The 25,112-nt window shown below is 40.1% G+C and overlaps 2 protein-coding genes across 2 annotated transcripts; one reads left to right on the plus strand and one right to left on the minus strand.

Moving 5' to 3' along the window:
* Positions 1-10,623: 10,623 nt before the first annotated feature.
* Positions 10,624-22,391, plus strand: LOC106749376 (Niemann-Pick C1 protein-like). The gene is made up of 22 exons (XM_014628756.1): positions 10,624-10,676; positions 11,704-11,918; positions 12,175-12,305; positions 12,804-12,939; positions 13,517-13,709; positions 14,278-14,370; positions 14,605-14,822; positions 15,313-15,411; positions 15,483-15,685; positions 15,793-15,993; positions 16,617-16,821; positions 16,926-17,042; positions 17,242-17,422; positions 17,522-17,649; positions 17,791-18,045; positions 18,621-18,784; positions 19,011-19,126; positions 19,324-19,460; positions 20,142-20,338; positions 20,472-20,703; positions 21,174-21,287; positions 21,425-22,391. Exons 2-22 carry the CDS (start codon positions 11,742-11,744, stop codon positions 21,593-21,595), a joined length of 3,468 nt encoding a protein of 1,155 aa, XP_014484242.1. The 5' UTR covers positions 10,624-10,676; positions 11,704-11,741; the 3' UTR covers positions 21,596-22,391.
* Positions 22,392-22,495: 104 nt separating this feature from the next.
* LOC106749377 (polyubiquitin-B) lies at positions 22,496-24,437 on the minus strand. The gene is given in 3 exon segments (XM_014628757.1): positions 22,496-22,945; positions 22,947-23,868; positions 24,277-24,437. Coding segments are annotated over 2 exon segments (957 nt in total). The 5' UTR covers positions 23,862-23,868; positions 24,277-24,437; the 3' UTR covers positions 22,496-22,903.
* Positions 24,438-25,112: the final 675 nt, after the last annotated feature.

The raw sequence follows: 25,112 nt of genomic DNA on the forward strand, positions 1-25,112 counted from the left end.
GAAACGACAAAACGTTCCACCGCGTGTTAAACCTGTTTTCAGGGTCGAGCATCCTCGCCAACATAGCAGACTTTATTTTTAACGTTACTTAAGACAAAAAGAGAGTGAGAGTGGCCGAACAAATGATAGATAGAGGGTAAGAGTGTGTGTATGCGCGAGTGCATGTGCAAAAGAAAGCGAGAGAGCGCGCGCGCGAAAGAGAGAGAGAGAGAGGGAGAAGGAGAGAGCAAGAGATGGTCAGAGCGCTCGAGACCGAAGCTGCGAGGTTGAGATACGCCGGCATGACGATAGATGCACCCGAGGTCGTGATTAAAATGTATAATGCGCCGGGCGATAAACGCTGTGAGAGAGAAAGAGAGAGAGTGTGTGTGTGTGTGTGTGAGAGAGAGAAGAAAAAAGAGTGAGACATGCGCGAGGGTGGCACGAGGAGACGAGAGGCGCGCTCACTTGACTTTAAAACGTATCGATTAGGGACGGCGAACGGTATCGAGGGGCATCGACGGTATCGGCACCGGGAAACCTTCACGATAATCTGACACATGTAACGCGTTGTTAATGGGTATTACGATAAATTAAGAATGGTATCGAGGGATTAATACGTGTAAATTAGACGACAGAAAGTATCCACATAGACGTATACCTACCACCAAAAATATATATAAATAAAATACACACACACACACACACACGCGCGCGCGCGCGCGCGTACACAATACAAGTAACACGCACATAACACGCGATCGGTGGTGCGAGCCGAGAGTGTTTCCACAGAAGACATTATTTCGAGACGCTCGCGAAGGACACCGGCGTGTCCTCGGGACGTTCCCGAGCAATGTTCCGGGGATATCCCGGGGATGTTCGCGGGGAAAGTACATTATATAGGGGCGAGAATATTTTGAAAATATTCTCCGAGGATCGGAATATTCTAAGGACATTCTGGAAATATCCTCCCGCCTTGCATCGCTGCGTTATTACCGCCGGACACGTACACAACTCGTAGAGAGAGAAAGAAGGAGAGAGAGAGAGAGTGGACGTCGCTTGTCGCGTCGCGCTTCTCAAGGTCGCGAATCGATCTGTCCGGAGGAGCACGCGAACGAGGACGTCTCGGATGGATCCTGCGCCGGCCACATTTCCCGAGAATAGGACAATAAAAAGAGACACATGATGTACGATGGTCCGGACGGTGGATCGGAGTTCCTCGACGTCAGGTTCCTCCGTCGCGGCCGAGGACACGCGCTTTCGCGTCTTCCTCGAGGAATCCTACGACTTCGATAATCTCCTTTCGCCCCGCCGTGTGATCCTTACGGTACCGCTCCGTCGTAGCGTTCCGGAACACGATCATTATACGTATATTTGTCGACTCCGTCGAGTCGATCGGGAATCTTCAATCGCGAACTTCCCTCGTGAATCCTTCCTTTGACATTCGCCCCGTGCGATCGAGGACGACGAGCTATGCGCCGAGTAAGAGCGTATCGAGACTCCGATGGGATGTCGACGCTCTCAGCTGATATATCAGGTGCTTTCCAGCAAGGAGATACGAATAGACACATAATTGAACATAGTGCATAAGAGTGCTTGATGGAACACCTTCCCAAGTAGCAAAATGACATCAAATGACGTTTTAATGACATCTTATTGACGTCGGAGACGTCATTAAAATGTTATTAGAACGTTATTTGACGTCACCTTGTTATTTGAGTTAATTTTCAAGACAGTCGTTAATTAGCGATAACATATATTAGATGTTAGCAAATATTACACACAAGGAAAAAGGTTTCTTCGGATTTAATATGCGTGTTTGTTTGACCTGGGTTTGTTTAATAAAAACAATATAATTTAATATCAAATGTCATTTTATCGAAGTGAAAAAATTGTTTTTTCACCAAAATAAACTGTTGTTTGATAGAAAAAGAAACAGTATTATTTAGAAGAAATAATATTTCGTTTTCAAAAAGAATTTATTTCATTATATGTTAAATATTATTTCACTGAAACAAAAAGAAGTTCTTTAATATATTTCTAACATATTGTAATTTTTTCCAAATAATTTATTATTTATGATAATTATTGTTTGTTGAGTGAAATATTCGTTTGCTTTATTCCAAAAGACACATTTGTTTTAATTGTATTTTAATTGTGTTTTAATTGTGTTTTAATTGTAAATTACATTTGTTTTAATGTTTAAAGAACTTTTATTAAATTCAAAGAAATTTTCTCTGTGTATAATATTTTTGAGTGAAGCACACTGAGAAAGAAGACTTAAAAATTTATTTGTGAGATTTGTGAGAGATATAAAGTTTATTTCACAGAAATAAATGTTTAAATACGACGAAATAAAATTTTATTCCTAGCAAGTAAACTAATTAATAAGAAAACTTAGGTATATTTCATAAAAATATATATTCCATCATCACGATCAAATTTTTTTTCAACCAATAAATATTGAAGAAAATGTCACAAGAAACATTTAATTTACAAAATTTCAAGTTTTTTTTTTCAGTGCAGATTTTGATCGCTGCGAAAGCGATTATAACTTAGCCAATTACGGAACTTTAATTGTTTCTGGAGCGACCCAAATCTACTTCAAAGGAAAAAGCTGCTAATTTATCCGTCAATTATAACATTTATTTATTGCCATTGCCCAAAAATGTTTTTTGTTTGGCAAAACATGAATGCTGTAGAATATTATTTACTACACCTATCAATTATTATTTACAATATTAACGTATATTTTGACGTTATATTTTATTGTAAATATGTATAGAAAGATTTAAAATATCAAGAATCATACAAAGTACTACACAGAGAGAAAACAGCTCTTCAATATATATATATATATATANACTAAAAAGTTGACAGCCACCATACTGACACAAAAATGTCCGACTCTCAAAGCTCTGCAGCTGTGTCGACTTGCGTCGTGTTGTGTCGTTGTAGAAAAGCACTAGAAGCGATATTGCGTTACGCTGTGTCAACCGTGTCTTTTGCTGGAAAGTTCCTAATAGACGAGTTACGCAATACTTCGTCCAAAGGCGAGTACTCGATACCGGGCTCGCCAAGTTCGCTCGTGTCGCTCACGCGTTAATCGTCGAAACACCTTTCGCAACGATCAATGAAGCGGTGGTCGAGGGAAACGGCATACGTGCAGCAGATCTCGGCGACATCCTCGTTTAGCGCTCCGTGCCGACGATCACGAGAGAACGAGAGTTCATTGGCCGATTAATGGGATTTGATAGTCTATCAATACTGAACACATTTGCGCACACACATATATACACGCATTTACTCCGCACATGTCGTATTCGGCGTCGATTCGCGACTCGAACGCTCGCGTTCCACGTTCCTGAGAGAAAGACAGAGAGAGAGAGAGAGAGAGAGAAGCGCGTCTCACCGCAGTATAATATTTCAATATTATAATACTGTAATATAACATGCGGCGACAAAAAGTGTACACACGAGAGGTACTGTTATATATTACGGTATTATAACAATGATATTGTGCAACGATGCTGCGACAGCGTCGTTTAAGACCACAGATCGATGACCGCGTGGCGAAAGCTGCGCGCAACATCTGCAGAGAGAGACAGAGAGAAAAAGGGAGGGGAAGGGAAGAGGTCGCTCTGAAAATCGGCGAGCGGTCGATCACATCGAGGACATCGAACGGCCGTCAGCTCGGTCGCGCGAGCGATTGTGTCCGCGTTAATGCCTCGCGGAAGGAACGATCGCGCGTCGACGCGCGAGTCGCGTTATAAGCCGAATATATTCGTGAGAGATCGCACGTCAATTATTATATTTATTATTAGTATATATATTTTCAATGAGAGAGAAAGAGAGAGAGAGAGAGAGAGAGAGAGGGAGAGACAAGTGTAACTATATACGAGTATACAAATTATATCCCGGCGGACGTTGCGTGTCGTTGTACAGTGTGCATAGTGAAGGTTACGGGGAGCATGAAGACTGTACCTGGACAGCGCAAATGTCCAAAATCGGGACATAAGACGTCTTTTGGACGTCTTAAAGTCGTGTTTAAGACGTCGTGATATAAGACGCCTTTAAGATATTTTTCAGACGTCTAAAATATACCTCTAATGTCCCGATTTTGGACATTGTGTGCTGTCCGGGTAGTCTCGGAAAAAGCCGGGTTTTCCTCAATTTTCCGCGAAATTCTTCGGTTTCTGTCCCGAGGACGAATTAGAAAAGTAGAAAAATACGTTTAAAAAAATTCACGCGTGTTCGATTAACCCACATTTGTTTCTTTTCGTACAGAAAAAAAAAAATATATATATATATATATAAAAGAAATCGGAAAAATCCGCGGGAAGATGAGAAAAACTCGGCTTTCTTTTCCGAGCTTTCAAAGCACTATAGTGAAGATATGTCTCTGATCCTTTCTGTTCCGCGAAGGGCCGCGCGGCGAGTCCGCGCGAGCGTCCTCGTATCGAACGCTGTAATATTGCTTCCACCTCGCGCTCGCGCGTCGCACGTGGCCCGTGTGTCGCATACGCGTGTTCGGAACACACGGATTTCCCGCGATTCGACGAGTCACCGGAGACGATTCGTCCTTCCGCGTCAATCGCATTAAGCGGCGAGATTCAAGCGCGATCGAACTGTCTCCCGCGAGAGCAAGGCCGAGGGAGATTTCACGCCAAGTCCTCAGACTTTTCAGTTCAATGTTCTCCATTTCTATATCCGGCATTTTTCGCACGTTTCGCGAACGTTCCCGCCCGTCGAAGCTTCCTCCGAGAGAGAAAGAGACAGGCGGGGGCACACGAGAGGATCGCTATTGTCTCGCAGCTTCTTTCGCGCTGCGAAAGCCGATCGACCGTTTGCCGGATTTAACTCGCAACCAGGCGAACGACGAGAGCTCTTTCTTTTTTTCTCCCCTCCCTCTCCACTTAAAGTCGCGTATGCGACTTGGAAGGAAAGAAGGGAGCCCTGCCATCCCACGCCAGAAGGCTCAGAAATGTCGGCGAGAATTGAACTGTAAAATCGCGACATTTAGAGAGGCGAGTCGGCGCGATGTCAGTTCCTCGACGAGTCAACCCTCTTCCGCACTAAGTGAGAGACTTCCTTCGAAGGAAGACGCCGGGGTCTCCTTTTCTTTATTGATCGGGAATACGGAAGAGCATGGCGAACGCGGTGCCAAAATGGTCGTATAGCAATAATTAGTAGGATTAATACCAGACTGACTCACAAGCACAAAAGTGTTCAAGGGCGCGAGAGCTCGTCGAATGACGTGAGACCTTAAACGGTGACTCGTTACCCGAATGTCGCCGCGTAATCAGTGAATCCGGGAATCGCGGTGATTATTCAGTAAATTGCTCAGCAAACAATCGTGAACGCCGAAAAGCAGAGCTCGTATTTCGGACGTACAATGAACGCTAAATACGCCTTTCTGACTTTCAAGCTGAAACAACGTTACGCTCGTACGAAAGGATAGGAAAACGGAAACTTGGAACTGAAAGGGCACGCAATATGCCTTTTTAGTTCTAAGTTTAGTCTAATAATTTTCATTTTTAACCAAAAGTTTAATACTTGTGCTGAAAAAAAGCGCTACTTCAAGTAATATTCACTTGATCCAGGTAAAACAGTTACTCCAATATTCCTTGGCAAGTATTTACCAGAGGTAGAAATATAATTCACTATATATACAATATGATATTTCCTTCGTATAAGTAGACATTTACTTGTACGTGACATTTACATGTGTTAAAATTGCGGCAAGTGTTAAATTCGTAATAGTGAGAAGAGCAGAATTTATTTTCGGAAAATATTTGCCGGAGGAGAAAATTTTTTTAAACCACTAGGTTCCTTCGATGGAAAAGAAGTATTACATAATTCTAATAAATATGTTCTTAAATTTAGAATCATTTTGCACTTACATTCGGTAATTCATTTACAAATTAAGATTTACCAAAGACTATTAAAATAGATTTAAATTGAGAAAGATATTACTTGATTTAAGAAACTAGAAACATAGATAATTATGTTTATTTAATTTTAGCACTTGTTTTTTGTACAAGCGACACGTATAATCTCGTACAGAATCAGAAAGGCACGCTCAGCGTTCGCTGTGTAATCGGAATTCAGCCGCTGCTGGCGCACATACGCGTGAATTCCGACAATGACTCTATAAATGTGAACGCACTGGTGAGCGATCGGTGTATTTCGAAATTTAACGAACCCGAGGAGAGGACGAAATCATCGTTTCGCACGGACGATGCGACACCCGAAGTGACGCCCAAAGCGACTTGACGCTGCGATTTTACGCTTCGACTTTCGCGCGCGATTATTTCCGGCACTTCCATCCCGGTTTCATCAATCCCGTCGAATTTCATTTGCCCCGTACAATTCGGTTGTACGGGAGGAGCGGGCGAGGGGATTCTTTCGAGCGACTTCAGGAATTGCAGCTTTTATCACACTCGACTTAGTTTCAAACGTTAATTTCTCGTCGACGCGAGAAGAGCGTAGGAGGATGGCGGGAACGAAACTTTCGACAACTAACGAATGCATACACGCATTCACGCGCACACACACACACACACACACACACACACACAAGATATATCTAATAAGGCATCGGTTAAGATCTGACAGCGAAAAAAAAATAATAAGATACCTACTTACTAATTACTATAGACGAGAAAACACACGTGCAGATTTAAGAATTTATGGAGGACCTTCTGTTGCTCGAATATTATTATGCATTGTCTACTATATATAAATTTTATTGTATAAATTCTGTCGAGGCGCGCCTCCGAGCGAGAGTCGATGTTTCTTTTTCTCCTCGACCCCCGTACCTTCCTGTCGCGGGATCTACGAGAACATTCGGAAGAGAGAGGGAGAGAGAGAGAGAGGCACACGCGCGCACATATACAGTGAGAGGTGCGAGGTAGCGAAGGAGGAAAGTGCGTAACATTCACACAATTGCGGGGATACCCCTCCGTCCGCGGGAGACTCGACGATAAAACGGCGGAATCGACTTATCCTTTCGTCGTCGTACGCGAGGTGCTAATCGGTTGCCAACCGTCGGATACGTATCTCGACGTGAAACTCCCACCATGGAGTCCCCGATCGCGACTTTATCGCGGATAACAATGCAGGAAGACGCGCCGCGACTGTCTCACCCGTCCGTTTGGCGATAGTGCGGACACTTTTCCCTGTATCTATAATCTACGTACAGATACACGTAGCCGAAAAGTGTCCCGTCACTGCTGCTTTATCGCGAAGCCAGATGGTCGTCTAGGCGGAACCGATCGAACTTCAAGTAGGCAGCTCGCTTCTCTTTATCTCGCCGAGGTGTTTGATCAATCCTTGTCGGGCGAGATAAAGCGCAATGAGTGAAAACAATCGGACGTTATCGAACGAAGGTTAAAGATTCTCTTCCGATCGACTATTTCAAGAAAAAGAGGAAACAAGGAAAACGCTCCTTCGTTCAGTCCTCCTCCTATCGAGGCAACGCGCCCGGTGGATTTTCCGCGCGCTCGACCCTTACGCACTTTCCTCCGACAGGACGCGCGAGTATGAGAACGGAGAGAAGGGAAGAGATCGAAAAAAGAAGGGAAAACACACGAAAATCGCACAGGGTCGAGACACTCTAGCTCGGAGACGTATCCCAATAGTTGGCCTAGTACCAAGTTTCATATTTTTCGCCCCCCCCAGGGTACGCAGTGGATCGTCGAACGATTGATCGTCTATTGTATGATTATTGACATTCTTCCAGAAATTTTATTGATAATATATAAACTTTATCGCTACCGTTGAACATAGTAATATTTGGGGGTATATGATTAGGGCGATACCTTCGGTATTTATTGGGGACACCGAGAATACTATATCGAAAGCAAGAGAGAGAGAGAGAGAGAGAGAGAGTGCGTGTATGTGTGAACGAAAGAGTGAGAAAAAGAGAATAAAGGGGCAAGAAGAGGAAAAGGAGAGAAAGATGGGGGATCGGTATTATTATTATTATTATATATATATATATATATATATNATATATAAGATATATAAAAAAGAGGGGTTGGGGACACACATTCGCGCGAGGAACGGGGACGGGTGATAACGAAACAAAGAAGATGAGGCAGTGCCGTGTATAACGATGTAACGAGTCTTTCCGGTAGAGAAACGAAAGAAAAAATACAAACAGCGAAAAGAAGGAGGAAGAGGAGGAGGAGACGCCGAGGAGAGAGAGAGAGAGAGAGAGAGTCCTCTTCCTCCTTTCGTGCGATGTAAAGCAAGAGCGGCGAGAGAGAACCAAGGTTGAGATAATTAAATATTGTACGTATGCGAGCGCGGAAATATGGTACACGAGAATAAGACCCTTTACGTTTTCTCACTCATTACGTGAAACGGTACGTTAGTAATGGATATATTATGATTACGATGATTGCTATATTCGTTGTTATTGTTCCTCGGTTGTATGCGGAGACGTTTAAGAGTGATCCATTTGTACAATCATTGAGTCATTAAAATATGATTATTCATTATGGAAGCCGTTCGCATTTCTTTCTCCCCTCGCCCACACGATCCCCTCTAACGCTCCCGGCTAACGCCACGAGCGAGGAAAAACGAGATCGTTCTACACAGTGAGGAACACTTTGTACTTGTGTTAAAGTCGATCCTCGTTCAAATCTTTATGTTAAACTGTTAAATGTGCTTAAATTTTTATGCTAATTTTTATGTTAAATTTTTAACATGTGTGTTGATTTAACATATCGTGTTTCTATTGCCACAATATTTTAAGTTGAGTTGATATCATGCCGAGTTGAAACATGCCCAGAGGTACTTGATTAAATAATAATAATATATTGTTAATATTATAACATAATAAATATTATATAATAATAAAAAACATATATAATAGAAAATATAAAAAAAATAAGATATATAATAATATTTTTTTTTATTTAAACCGCGGTTCTCATTCCTGTTAATTACACGTGGAAGCAAACAGGCTACTCTGAAAATAAAAAATGAAAAGATCGACGTTAAAAACTCCAAAAAATGATCGGTCAGTTCTCTCGGCTGGATTTAAATGCTATGCCTCTCCAAATTGATCCGAAACAAATATTACTCGAACACGTGCAGCGTAAATATAATCAGTTTTATCGCGTTGTTTTATGCGATACCGATAACATGCAGGTGTTCGATAATCCTTTCATCGATTTACGTAGTGATTAGTAAAAACTAAAGAATTGGGACACTCAATTAATCACTTAAAAACGTTTAGCCATGACAAGTGCTTCATATATACATACATATACGTATCTCAAAAGCATCTAATTTATCTCGCTTTGGCGAAACGATATCTTTAGCGAGATAATATTTTCCGCTAAATTTCAAAATTAATGAAATTTCTAAGGCGGGATAAATAATTTCGATCGAAGATACAACGAATAGTAATGAAGTCCCGGGTGGATCGTGAGTCGCGATTATGACGCAACTGCCATTTACATTTACCTCACATTACATATTCGAGTGTAATTCGCATATGCTAATTTGAAAGGCATGAAATCGCAATTTTCGCGCGTTATCGTCGCGCGACACCTGTCTTCCGCGGGTTTTTCTGTCCATCTTGTCTAATCTGATTCTAAATAAATAAGTGATCGAAACTGACAACCTCAGTCACGCCAGGCTCGGATAACGATCTGTCGTCGATAAGTGAGCACGTTGGAATGTTCGCCTACATGGTCGAATGTCAGCAAGTAGCTCCCGCTGATAAACTCGGTTGGACATTGAGACATACGCCGATTATTCATGATAGTCGCTTTATTTCGGAAGAGAACGGGATATTCTGGGATATAATAGCCGTCCGTCCGGCGCGGGCGAGTAAACGCTCTTCTTCGCGACGTCGAGGTGTCTCGCCGAGATAACTCGGGATATCCTCGAGATATTACTACTCGCGTGTGCATCCGCATATGTGCAGTCCGATGGCGTCGATCGCGCGAAACGAACCCGCGAAGTGAAGCTGTAAACGGAACATTCTCGCGAAGCGGAGCAAATCGGATCGCGGTATTGGTAGCATAACAGTGTCATATATATATATATATAAAGTTAATATTAATATTATAACATTATTTGGTATAACAATGAGGTACCTTTGCGCTGTACGTTGAAAAGGAAAAGGTATCGTCACGCGAATAACACACACCGATAATATTTAATATTAATATTTTCCAAATAATATTTTTCAAACAGTATTATTGAAATATTATTCCAATATTCGTCGTGGTGAGAGACGCGCGAATAACGCGGACAGCTTTTCCGAAATTGAGATTGCGATCGAGCAAAATCGCGAGAAGGGCGGATTGACGATAGCGAGACACGTTTCGCAGAGCGGCGGCAGATAATGTGACTCCCCCACATTCAGCGTAGATAAACATCGGAAGATAATCGAGCGATTTAAGGATCAGGACAAGACCTGATCGGTCTTCGAGTTCTCGGTTGACCAAAGTGCTCACCCGCAGCCATGAGGCATCCGCAAGTGCTCGGGATTCTGTTCGCGCTGTGTTATGTTGCGACTTTGACGGAAGGACGCACTTGCGCGTGGTACGGTGAATGTGGAAAATCAATTAAGGGACCGCGCACCTGCGTGTCTAACACCATTCCCCGGTTGATCAACAACGTGACCGCCGAGAATGAGCTGCAGAAGAAATGTCCACACCTCTTCGAAAACGGTTCGTATCCCGAGATTGAATGTCACTTGATTCGTGCGCTTTGCAGTCCAGTTAAAACAAAAAGTGATGATGATGTCAAAATTATGTCAAAATGATGAGAAAACGATCGAAAAATAAGTTTTTATAGCCATTCTCCCATTATTTTCACGTCATCGTCACTTCCCGTTCCGTCCGGAAGTGGAAGAGAAATTTATGATGACGTCCAAATGATGAGAAAATGACTATGAAAATCCGTTTTTCTATCGTCTCGATATTGTCATGATCTTTTGTCCCACTTGGATTTCTCGAGAGCGATTGTGAGAGAAAGGAAGAGCTTGCGACTCGAGTAAACAGTCGACGTCATGCTCTGATAAAACAGAAAGCGACGATGACGTCATGATGGCGAGAAAATGATCGAAAAATGAGTTTTGATAACCACTTTCTCGTCATTTTGACGTTATCGTGATTTTCTGTTCTACCTAGATGTATGCTGGTCATTCCTTAGATAGAAAATTATACGTTTTTCAGTCTTACAGTTCATACATAACCCATAAAGTTTGAAAATCGCATAAGTAACGCTCGAAACAAGTGAAAATTTTCACTCGAAGCGATAGTGAAAATATTGCCACTTGAAATCGCGAGAGTGATTCATTGACTTTAAGTTTGAAGTGGACTCCGTGTATGAATAAATGTTACAATCAATTGGAGTAAATATGTTCTTGTGAGACGGTGGAACGCGTCAGATTCACTTTTGAATTTCGAGTGAAAACGTTCACTCGACGATTCAGAATGGAGGATTCATTTTAAATGAAAAGTCATTCGAATTCGAGTAATCTGGTAGTCACTCTATTTTTTTTGAATAAGATTTTACTTTAAGAAATTTAGAAAGTACACTGAGAGAAATTATAGTTATTTTCAACTACAATTATACCGTTTTTTTATGGTTTTAATCACGAAAATAGTAGTAGATGATTATAAATATTAAATCTCTCTCTCTCTCTCTCTCTCTCTCAGTCTAAGTGATTAGAATGCGCGATATCTCTTGCAGGAAAATCGCCGAAGACATGCTGCGATCACGCTCAGATTATGACGATGAGCCATAGCATGACAATGGCCGAAGGACTTTTCGGCAGGTGTGCGACCTGTGTGAGGAACATGTTCCGGCTGATTTGCGATCTAACCTGCAGCCCTGAGCACAGTCGATTCCTCAACGTAACCAAGAAAGGCAAGCAGGGCGAGATCGAGTACGTCGAAGAAGTCGAGGTGATCAAACGCATTTCGAATCCCACCCGACCCCTGTAAGAAATTCAATCGTATCGCGAAGAAATTAATCTCGAAGAGCGGAAAAGCATTCGCATGAGAGAAATTCCATTAAAATTACAATCATCTTTGGCCTCAACTGTATCTTCTTCTGATTTTAACTCGAAAAATACAGAATTCACAGAAAAATATATACTTCGAGTAAATATTACTTGCTTCAAGTATTTCATAAGTTCATATACCCGCGTGTGTTTCTTAGGTTCATGTAACGGAAGAATATATAAACGGGACATTCGATTCATGTAAATATGTGGTTAATCCTACCACCGGCAATCTCGCGATGGATATAGCCTGCGGCGATAAAGGCGCCAGCAGATGTACCCCGAAATTGTAAGTATAAAAACAATAATAATGACAATATAATAATAATAATAATAATAATAAACAATATAATAATAATAATAATAATAATAAACAATATAATAATAATAATATATACGTTGAGAAAAATCTCATTAAATTATTGTCATTTTCGACTTCAATTATATCTTGCGATTTTAACTTGAAAAATATATTAGTAATAATATATATGTAATAATAATATGTACGTAAAGTTATTATCACTGATACTACATTTATTACAAAAATGGTTTTCTTGATTGTAATTCTTTCATTAACGCGATTATAGTCGCAAACGCTAAACATTTTTTCTTAAGGTATAATAATCATAATTATAATAATGTATAAGTTTAGAAAACCTATATTAAACACAAATGAAGGGTTTTGCTCCGTCGAATAAATAGAAAGAAATAAACAAATAAGAATAAATAAATAAGTCGGAAATGCAAGAAAGTATGCGGGAATATTACACGATTCGTGATTTACGAGGTGGTACAAGTACATGGGCGATACCAAGGCAAATACTTTCACACCCTTCCAAATGACATACGTCTACGACGAGACGGAGAAATGGGGCGAGGAACCATGGAACGCGAAGGCCAAGAATTGCAAAGAAGTTTATGATGTAAGTACGAAGAACCAAGAGAGCGCGAAATTCGCTCGAACTCCTTGAATTTCTTAAACTGAAATCTCACTCAAAACGGATGGAAGGCAATGTTTTCACTCAAAGTGATAATGAAAATATTATCACTTGAAAAATCGCAACAGTGAATGTTTCATTCAAGTTTAGAATCGATTCCGACTCCGTGAGCGAATATTTCAATCGATCGGAATGAATATATTCTTTATAGTCGACATTTTTCGGCGCGCGCGAGAAACACACATACACAACTCAGGTATATCATTTATAATTTTCTACGTGAAAGGTTAAAAATTGTGTAATAGTAAAAAATTTCGATCTAGAGAATAGCGCACATAACGCTGATTGTCATCAGATTCTCTCTTAAATTTCTAGTGAAAATATTCACTCGACGATTCAGAATGGATAATTTACTCTAAATGGGTGAAGAATGGCTCGAATTTTCGAATGACTCAGTCACTTTACTTTTTGAGAGAGACTTCACTCTGAAGAAATTCAGAGATCGAGCCTTGCCGTAAGTTCATAAGCAAATTTTAATATCATTTTGCCCACGTTCCATTAGGAACACTCCATGGCCTGTAGTTGCGTCGATTGCCCTAGCGCGTGTGCCTCAACGAAACTAGATCTCGGCACGGGTAACATCTTCAAGATTGGTGACTTGAACGGCTACGGCATCGTGGCGGCGATACTGGTTCTCGTGGTGACGATCATCGTCTCTATCGGTTACGGCCTCGTGATGAAATATCAAAAGAAAGGTACGAACAGCCGGATCGAGCTTCGACGGGAATTACATATAAAATAAAAAATAATAATATTTTCATATTTGTAATGTTGTATATATATGTCTATCTATTCATATAATAATAATATAAGAATAATATTTTCATATTTGTAATGTTGTATATATATGTCTATCTCAACTTCATTTCTTCGCTAAATTAACATTTATTATTTAGATAGCGAAATCAGTGTAGAGGGACGTAATTTTGCTTGATAAATACTAAATTTATGAGTCTCCTTGATACACCACTGAAGATACGGTATTAATGTGTAATATATCCTTAAATTCCGCTCGACACTTAAGATAATCACTCACACGTAATATCCCGCGAATACATTGCCACAAATGGTTGTTGATTACGTCTGAGCTACCGTTCAGATGCCGGTGTCGAGGATAATTTAAGTGGTATAGATGCATTATGCCGAGGTGGCTTGGTTTCACCTCTGCTGGAGATGCAGAGGCTACTCAGCCCGCACGCCACTACAAGGCGCCACCTCTTGTGCGGGTCCTCATCCAAATCCGACGTTTTTATATGTCCCCAGGTGCCGAGAAAGAAATGGTACAAAAGAACAGAAGAAATTGCGGTCAATATTGCCAAAAAATCTTCGAGAAGTCCTTCTTTGTGTGGGGAAGAGGTATTCGTGCTTTATCTTTATCTATTTATAAATGATAATATAAATTTATGATATTGTACCTACTTTTAAAATAGTATATATTGTTGCTTTTTTTCCTTTTTTAACTTTGTTTTATGAAAGAGATTATTTTCCTACTAATAATTATTTTGATTAATCCGAGTGCAATTCGAAAGCGCACTCGAAACTGAATCGAATACTCTCGATAACGTCGACGTGTGAAATAATGTTTAACAGTGTTCGCGACGTATTCCATTATCGTCCTATTCTTGGTCTCATACGTCATCGTCAGTTTGTGTTACGGCATCGGGTACCTCTCGGTGACGGTGAATCCAATCGAAATCTGGGCGGCACCGGGTAGTAGATCGCGGATGGAGAAGAATTATTACGATACTCGATTCCATCCATTTTATCGAACCGAACAGATCTACATCAAGGCTGTCGGCCTCGATAAGGTAATAGGATAGCGTAAGATTGCGGCAGCAAATCAATGTCTATTACGGCGATCACAATTGTGTGCAAATCTAACACGTTTCACTACCAGCGTTGCACATGTGTGACAACAATCATTATTTTTCTCTACGTGCACATAAATAAATAAAGTTTGTTTTATATAATTACATAAAAAAAAACATAATATAGCCTGTGGAAAGAGTTCTTCGAATAAACCGTGATAGCAAACACACGTGATAATTCAATAATAAATTAATAATATTCAATAATAATAAATAGTATATAATAACAACAATACAATGTGAGATATAATATATGATAATATAATGATGATAATATAATAAATAATAATATATAATAGTAAAATAATATATATAGTAAATATAATAATAGAATATATAATAAAGAGTATAATAATAATAATAAATAATATTAAAAAAAAGGAGAAAGTGTATTTTCTATACGAGAATCTTTTCTCACGTCTCGCAACAGATAAAGCATAATACTACGACGGGGACCTTGGAATTCGGGCCCGTATTCAACAAGGATTTCCTGCTGGCCGTGTACAAGCTGCAGGGGAAGATTCTCGAGGTATGTAATCGAGACATTTCGCCGAGCGCGAGATGCAATTGACGAGCTTTACGTAAAACGATTTTTCGCAGTTGGGTCAAGATACCGGCGAGGGTCTGGAGAAGATCTGTTATGCTCCCGTACAAAGCGAATTCACCGGGCCGGTCACTCTCGACCTCTGCACGGTGCAGAGCGTCTGGGGATATTTCCAGAACGACGTCGATTTCTTCAACAATACGCGGATTTCTGACGAATACGAAATCAACTACTTGGACCATTTGTACAGTTGCATGCAGTGAGTAATGATTAATTTTGTCGCCACGTCCCTTAAGATTTTTCTAAGAATTTGGTTTGAAGCAAAAATATTACATGATCCTTAAGGTGACAAATTTGCTCACTCAGAAACGCACTCAACCCACTCTGTCTGGCTCCATACAAGGGACCCATCATACCCGCCATAACGATCGGAGGTTTCCTGAAGGAAGGCGAATTCCAATACGACTCCGACGATTACATTAAAGCGACAGGGTTGATTTTGACCTTCCTGGTGAAAAATACGCTCAAACAGGAAGAGCTCGTGCAGATTATAAAATGGGAACAACGGTACGTCAAAGTTAACGAAGCCGTAGCCGGGGCGAAAGTCGTGCATGGAAAACAAATGTTCAGTTTCTGCAATTGAACAAGGATCACGTGAAAATTAAGTGACGAAAAGTTATATCTTTGTTACTGCAACTGAGAATATTCGTGTGAATATTCAGCTACATTAAAACTCGGCTGAGATAATGGAGAACAATTGGCCGAGTAGAAACCTCTTACAAGTGAGCACGGAGAAAAATTTTTTGCTGGCACAGCAAATTGTTTATTACTATAATGACAAAAAGATTTATTAAGAGGGAATTTATTAATTGCTAATTATGCCAACTAAATTTTATTGCCGTCGCGACGACGTTTTCGCTACAACAATAAAATTACTTTTCCCGTGTGACGGAGTTTTTTTGCCATCACTATAGTAACAAAAAACTTGCTATGTCAGCAAAAGTTGTCTCCGTGAATTTTCGTCTGATCCCCAGACAATAATAATTTTTTAAATAAATAATTTAAAATAGAAGAAAATTCAGTTGCACCAAAATTGTTTCTTCTGTATGAAAATAACGACTGACGCGCCCGACTTAAATTAAATATATCTTAAAAAGCCCGACTTAAGTTAAATCGCGCGAATATTTTAGCTTTCTCGACTTCATGGCGAAATGGGTGGACAACGATCGACCGAAATTCATGGATGTCGCTTATACGACGGAGAAATCGATACAGGACGAATTGGACAGAACGTCGAAGGCTGAGGTGACAACGATGGTGATCAGTTACCTCCTCATGTTCGTCTACATCTCCATTGCCCTCGGCAAAATTCGGTCCACGCTCGCCGGCTGTTTCGTAAGTTCCCCCTCAACGAGGTCGTCCTTGATGTCGTGGGGAGACCGTGAGACGTGTCAAAGCGCGTTCGAACGATTCTTCGATGTGACAAATTCGCATTTCAGACCAACAGCAGAATCGTACTGAGTGTCGGCGGGATTATCATAGTCATAGCGTCGGTCGGATGTTCGCTCGGCGTTTTCGGCTACATCGGCGTGCCGACGACTTTGCTCACGATCGAGGTATAATGTCTCACAATAAGCGGAAGTCAATAATCAAACGTACATCGTGCGATTTTTATCGAACACAATTCAATGTGTTCGAGAAAGACTCGCAGACTCAGTGTGCCAACTAAGCAGTGAGAAATAAATGTGCCAATGAAGGGTTAATCATGACGTCATAATAATTAATGCGCATTTCACCGTGATTTGTATCGTTCAGGTGATTCCCTTCCTGGTATTGGCTGTCGGAGTCGACAACATCTTCATCTTGGTGCAAAACTACCAGAGGAATCCGCGACACAACGGTGAAACGATAGCGGAGCACATCGGTAGGATCCTGGCCGCGGTTGGACCTTCGATGCTGCTTACCAGCATGTCCGAATTTTTCTGCTTCCTCATCGGTAACGTGACGTAACACGATAAATACATAAAAAAGAAATTTAAAATACCAACACGAAGAAGCGGCTATCTGTAATAACGAAAAATTCCGAATGTTTCAGGAGCATTCTCATCGATGCCGGCTGTCAACACCTTCGCCATGTACGCTTCGTTGTCGATTCTGTTTAACTTTCTCCTGCAGATAACCGCTTTCATCGCTTTACTGTCTCTCGACTCTGCGAGATACGAGGTAAATTATTCAGACGCTCACACGACTCATGAGGTTTTCTTAAAAAAAAAAACTAAAAATGAATAAAAAGAATCAAAAATTAAAAATTAAAATGATAAAAATATGACAGTATGAACGAACGATCGATGTGCTGATTTCCAGGCAAGCCGTCTGGATGTGCTTTGCTGTGTTAGAGTCGACAAGAACATGGAGATCGAAGATCGCCCGGGTCTAATCCACCTGCTCTTCGAGCGTTACTACACGCCGTTCTTGATGAAAACGCCGACTAGAACCGTGGTGATGATGATCTTCATCGCCGCTTTGGCCACTCACGTCGCAGTCATACCGCAGGTCGAAATCGGATTGGATCAGAAACTCTCGATGCCGGAAGACTCTTATGTCCTCAAGTATTTCCAGGTGAAAACCAACGCAATTTGTATACGTCGTTAATTAATTCTAGATTATTATCGTTAATTAATTCTAGATTGTCATCGTTAATTAATTCTAGATTGTTAACATTTAAGAGCACGTCAGCTGCAGGCAAAGAACTTTCGAAATTCGAAAAATTTTTTCATCGATGAGAGTCATCAATAAAATCATGATTGACAGGCCGCATCGCGCGATTCTAAAGAATTTGAGTTTTTTTTATCGATGAAAATCATTGATGAAATTGTGCACAGAAAAAAATTATAATAAAATAAAATTATATTATATTAAATAGATTTAAATAATTACTCCAATATTAGTAAATTTTTACGTGGATTGAGTAAATTTTATTTGGATAATGTGCATAGAAAATATTTTACTTGGATTAAGTAAATATTACTTCGAAGTAATCCAAATAACCCACGTAAAAATTTGCTAAGGAGTATTGAAGTAAATTAATTACTTGAATCTTTTAACACTTTTTTTTTCTGCACATGACTAACAGATCATACAACACGCAGCTTTAAAGAGTGTCATATAATAGCTAATAAGCATCTTTCTCGTAGTACATGGAGGATCTTCTGTCGATGGGTCCGCCGGTGTACTTCGTGCTGACGGAGGGCTTGAATTACAGCAGGAGGGATGTGCAGAACGTCATATGCGGCGGTCAAGGATGCAACGCCGATTCCTTGTATACGCAGATCTACTCGGCGGCCAGCCAGTCCTCCGTGTTAGTATCTCCGAGATATCCCCGTGTATTACCCTACAGGAGCGTTGAAAAAATATCGCAAGTCATAAATAGAATCTAACACAAAACGACGATTGCGTTTTTGCAAAAAAGTTCACGGATAAATATGACGCTCGCGATAATCTCTCCGAAGCGCTTCCGATAATTTCAGGTTTCACAAAACAGGATTGTTTAAAGATATCGTAAAATAAATTTCAAATAATTGCAGATCATATTTATCTAAAGCGGCTTCCTCTTGGATAGACGACTACCTCGACTGGTCGACCATCGACGGATGCTGCAAGTACTTCCCCACCAATGAATCGTTTTGTCCCCACAACAATGGTAAGTGACGTTGCATGACGTCAATATTAACCATTATTGGTGCACTTATTTCTTGCTGCTTGTGTGCCAAATTAGAGTTAATATCGAAGTCCGCGTGTCGCATGGCGGCACTTTCAATTTTCCTACATAATTATAATTCGATAATTATAATTGTAATTACTGATAATTATAATAACGAAAATTATTTGAATTTTCAGACAATTGCATCAAGTGCAATATTCTGAAGGATAAGTCTCGACCGACTGAAAGGGATTTCAGAAAGTATTTACCCTACTTTTTGACAGACGTTCCAGACGAAGATTGTGCTAAAGCTGGCAGAGCAGCTTACTACGGCGTAAGTCTCAATGTTATTGGAAACAACCTTCAACAACACGAACAAGAGTTCCCGTGTCGAAATTTTGATGCTACTTTGACATTCTTAAGGCGACAATTTGCGCCTGTAGATTAAGAAAAACCTACTTTGACGGTACTACTTGTAAATTTCTTTCTTGAACCTCTAAAGGGATGCCATAGTTAAAAACTTTATCAATGGAATGCTGATTTTGCTGCAAAGTTTACGTCTTATTAATCTTCTTATAAAATCTATTTACGTACAAGAAATATAAGAGTAGCGTGATGGTGTCAATGTTTATATAACATAATATTTTGAGGATCGTTTCTACATTATCAACGCCCGACAAGGTATTGACGTTCGTCATCGACTTTAACGTTTCCTTAATTTTAAAAGATTACATTTCAACGCTACCTTGAAGCTATGAATGCTTTCGATATTTTGATCATTAAATTCACGTTCATATGGATTATTTTCAAAATAATCTATTTTGACACCAAAACCAGTGAAAATGGAAGACATGAGAGTCAAAAAGTAGGAGTAAAATTATATCATTAGAATTAAACCTATTTTGCTATCTCAATTCCCAATATGTTGTAGAGGTAAAAGTTTAATATAGAATCAAAATGTCTCAACAAAAATAACGCAACCACCGGCTAACTAAAACTCTCGTCTCCCGAACAGGGGTTAAATTACTACTACGACGAATTCGGCTTGACCAATGTGGGTGACTCGTACTTCATGGGTTATCACGTTCCATTGAAAAAATCGTCCGATTGGTACGAGTCGATGCGAGCTGCCAGAAAAATATCGGACAAAATCACAAACATGATCAACGACGCCGAACTGTCGGACCAGAAGGTCAAACTGTTCCCGTACAGGTGAGTAATCTGATTTTTTTCTCTGACATTCGTCAGACAAACCGTCTCCGGAAGTGAAATTCCCGACTTTCCGGCGATCGAGAGATGATAATTTTATCATTTTATCATTTCCCGACGATGCGACCTGTTTTAGCGTATTCTACGTATTCTACGAGCAGTATCTGACTATTTGGCAAGAGACTCTTTTATCGATAAGCCTGACTCTCGTCGTAATCTTCGTGGTAACGCTACTTCTCACGGGCTTGTCGCTCTTCTCCGCGGTGGTGGTATTGCTTAACGTGCTGATGGTACTGGTGAATCTGGGAGGTCTCATGTACTGGTGGAACATCTCTTTGAATGCGGTCTCCCTCGTAAATTTGGTCATGGTTCGTATCGAAGCTTCAATTGTTGATCGTGACTCTTTTTCAAGGACAAACTCGAATGTTGTAAAAAAGATATCTTCCTATCTCTCTAACGAACGTAACGCTAGAAAATTATGATTAAATTGAATTATAAATTAAATTATATAATTGAGCCAAATATATATACGTTGTATTAAAGGGTCATTCAAGCGGTTGGTACATACAATGCTTATTATTGTTGAAAGAAATCTAATAACATAATATGGAAGAGGAGGAGGAGGTAATTCTACATATCATACAATATTGGAAGTGAGCCGAAATATTTTATGACAAAATATGACAAAGGGAGAGGGGAGTAAAAATATATAATTTCGCGTAACTTATTGTTGAATGGCCTCTAAATTAAATTACAACCGTTAATTAACTTACAATATCTACCGCTAAAAATATCGATAATTTATGATTAACTAAAACAAAATATGGATCTTTTACAGGCGGCAGGTATCTCCGTGGAATTTTGTAGCCATATAGTGCACTCTTACATCACTTCCACGGCGACGACGAGGATCAGCAAAGCGTCGGCGACACTTTGCATGATGGGAAGCTCCGTAAGTCATTCTTCATTCTTGTAGAATAAACGCGACGAAACTCGAGCCCTCGAGAAAGAAACATCGCATCAATATGATACGTTGATTTTCTCAGGCGAGGAACAAAATGGTACTTATTTGTCATCACTGTGTCACAGGTGTTCTCGGGGATCACACTGACCAAGTTCGTAGGAATAGTAGTACTAGCGTTCGCGAAGTCACAGATCTTCAGGGTGTTCTACTTCAGGATGTACTTGGGCATCGTCATATTCGGCGCGGCACACGGCTTGATATTCTTGCCGGTGTTGTTAAGCTTTATAGGTGGGTGAAACACGAACACCATATTTCGCTCGTCTCAACATTAACAATTTGAACGTATCCGTAATCATTATAATTGCAGGACCCACGTAGGGATAATTTTCATCAAACGATCGTAGCGAAAACGCCACGAAAACACCCGGATTTGCAAAAGCCGTGCGAAGCGACTCGTAACGCCTATTCGTAGATCTATTAGTGCAACCGACTGCACAAAACAATATGTAAATAACAATTAACATGTAATAACGTGTAAGTCAACTTTTAGTTGTTAGTAGAAATAATAGCTATGTAAATTATTTCGCGAGTCTGTCGAGCCTCGACTTGCGCTATTGTTACGTTCTTACGCATCCTTTTGATATTTAAATGTAAGTAGAAATCAAAACTATCATACCGATCTGTAATTTACTTCTATGTATTAACATATAGCAAATTAAACGATTTCTTTTGGAAAATTGTAAGATGCATCAAGACTGTTATGCTATGTATGACAACATTAGACTGGACATGCGATTCTCTCTGTATTATGTAACAATCCCACGATATCACAGCATGATCATTATAAATTGAAAGCATTTCACCATACATGTATCATAACACTCGTCTTATAAAGAAACAGAAATATATAGACAAGTTTTTTCAATACATCATGTTCTCCATTTTTTTAATGAACCTTTTTCCTCGAAACTTTATACAAACCTTGCACGGTTAGCCATATCTCTCACATTTGATTATATTTCTTCTTTATCTATTTACTAAGTATTAATAAGATTAAGTGACGGATCAATTGCTTGAAAAAGCAACCAAGATTTTATCTCATTGTTCACAACCGTACAGATGCCTAAAAATAAAATTCTGGCCACGAATCGAACTGAATATTCTATAAAAGGGTGAGGAAAGTCACTCGACAAGAGTTGTTTTGAATACGATATTTAATGCTTCAGTGCTGTACAAGAATGCATACGGTTTTTATATCTGCACGGACTACAACTTCCTACATTCTTGTCGCACACGTCGTTCTTGTAATGCGGGAATAATTTCAAAGATAAAATGAATTAATATGCATATCTGTGAATATCAATTTTAAGCATAAATTTAAAAGAATAACAAAAAAAGAAATATTGCATTAAGCCAGCGGCACACGATGCTTGTTTTCGTGCTGGATTGTTTGCTGGATGGAAATACTGCATTTTAATTGGTGTATTATCATTCATTTTTGGAAATGCACCAACCAGAACGCAATATTTCTATCTAGCAAGCAATCGAACACGAAAACAAGCATCGTGTGTCGCTGGCTTTATATTACTACAGGTACTAATTTACTACATAGTACTAGTAATATTCCTGAACTTCGGCTTAAAGGAGTTCGCCTCCACGAAGTCGCAAGACTAAATGCAGTGTTGACTCCTTCTGAATGTTGTAATCTGAAAGGGTTCTACCATCTTCTAGCTGCTTGCCGGCGAAAATCAGACGCTGCTGATCCGGAGGAATTCCCTCTTTATCCTGGATTTTGGCTTTCACATTTTCTATTGTGTCGGAAGCTTCGACTTCGAGGGTGATGGTTTTACCCGTGAGGGTCTTCACAAATATTTGCATACCTCCTCGAAGGCGCAGAACCAAATGAAGTGTGGATTCCTTCTGGATGTTGTAGTCGGAAAGAGTTCTGCCATCTTCCAACTGTTTGCCAGCGAAAATCAGACGCTGCTGATCCGGAGGAATTCCCTCTTTGTCTTGGATCTTGGCCTTTACATTTTCTATTGTGTCAGAAGCTTCGACTTCGAGGGTGATGGTCTTGCCTGTGAGAGTCTTTACAAATATTTGCATACCTCCTCGAAGACGCAGAACCAAATGAAGTGTGGATTCCTTCTGGATGTTGTAGTCGGAAAGAGTTCTGCCATCTTCCAACTGTTTGCCGGCGAAAATCAGACGCTGCTGATCCGGAGGAATTCCCTCTTTGTCTTGGATCTTGGCTTTTACATTTTCTATCGTGTCAGAAGCTTCGACTTCGAGAGTAATAGTCTTGCCTGTGAGAGTTTTGACAAATATCTGCATGCCTCCTCGAAGACGCAGAACCAGATGAAGCGTGGATTCCTTCTGGATGTTGTAGTCGGAAAGAGTTCTGCCATCTTCCAACTGTTTGCCGGCGAAAATCAGACGCTGCTGATCCGGAGGAATTCCCTCTTTGTCTTGGATCTTGGCTTTTACATTTTCTATTGTATCAGAAGCTTCGACCTCGAGAGTGATGGTCTTGCCTGTAAGAGTCTTCACAAAGATTTGCATGGTGGCTCTGAAACAAAATATTTACAACATTGAGTCAAGGACATCACATGAATTATTGTACATGTCATCATAACATGATTGTTATTCGTAACGTTAGAAAAAAACAATAGCATCTGTAAAATATCAGATGGGACAAAGAGTAACAGATAAATATACAACGAAATTCGTCGCTTAATTCTTATATATTCGATTATCCGATCTTAAATTTCATAAATCGCGTTAATAAATGTTTTTTCATGGCAAATATGAAATCCGAAACTTACGTTATCTTATTTATAGTTAATCGATCGTACGGAACGAAAAGTGTATGATTTGGCAAAATGGAGGACGACTCCAAGGAATGGAAGTTTCCAACCGACGCAACAACGGCGGATTTTCGCGCACGACCGATCCTATGATTCTGCTGATCACTCACCTAGTCGCTTACTCGACACGATTCGTAGTTGAGAATTACAATCCCGATAGTTCGATATTGAAAACACAAAAGACAGGCGGCAAGAGGAGGATATTTCCACGGAATATTTCTCACACGAACATAAAACGGGAAGTGACGAAAAGTGATGTTCTAGCTTCTTCCTCAGCTGTACGCGCCTGCGCTGTTCAATGATGCGCTGTCGTGGGGATAAAGTCGCGCATGCGCAATTGAACAAGCGTTACGCGAATCATCACTAAAGCCAGCGACACACGACGCTTGTTTTCGTGCTGGATTATTTGCTAGAAGACGGAAATACCGCGTTTTGATTGGTGTGTTCTCATCCATTTTTGGAAATGCACCAATCAGAACGCAGTATTTCCATCCAGCACAAAAACAAGCATCGTGTGCCGCTGGCTTCATATATGCTACCTGAGATATTTCGTTCAATTGCTAAATAACAGGTCTAATGGAAATAGCCAATCCGCCCGCTCTCGCGAAAAAGCGACAAGCGGATTGGCTGCGAATATAGTTCCCAAGTCTCCTCTATAAGTTGCTTTCATTTTATTAACGAAAAATCGAAATTATAGCCGAAATTAACGATGAACCAGGCTTTTTATAAGTCTTCTTATAAATCTGTTCTTCATAACTGTATTAAAATACACCGCGATTATGGACAAAATTCCCAATTCGATTTTATCTATCAGATCGTCCGGAGTTTATCTTAAGACAATCTGTAACCAACGAGACAGTTCCTGCGATATCTACAGATAAACCGTAGATGATTTCAAACCGGTCCGTTCTTTTTAGATAAATTAGGTTACATTTCTTGGCGTTAA

Source organism: Dinoponera quadriceps, unplaced genomic scaffold (assembly GCF_001313825.1).
Source record: "Dinoponera quadriceps isolate SergipeBrazil2010 unplaced genomic scaffold, ASM131382v1 scaffold3683, whole genome shotgun sequence".
Taxonomy (NCBI): domain Eukaryota; kingdom Metazoa; phylum Arthropoda; class Insecta; order Hymenoptera; family Formicidae; genus Dinoponera; species Dinoponera quadriceps.

Excerpts from the sequence above, each read along its gene's own strand:
- LOC106749376 (XM_014628756.1), top strand. The coding sequence starts at position 11,742 with ATGACGATGAGCCATAGCATGACAATGGCCGAAGGACTTTTCGGCAGG. Across the intron at positions 12,940-13,516 it reads ATTGCAAAGAAGTTTATGAT|GAACACTCCATGGCCTGTAG; the intron begins GTAAGTACGAAG and ends ACGTTCCATTAG. Across the intron at positions 19,127-19,323 it reads GTTTTGTCCCCACAACAATG|ACAATTGCATCAAGTGCAAT; the intron begins GTAAGTGACGTT and ends TTGAATTTTCAG.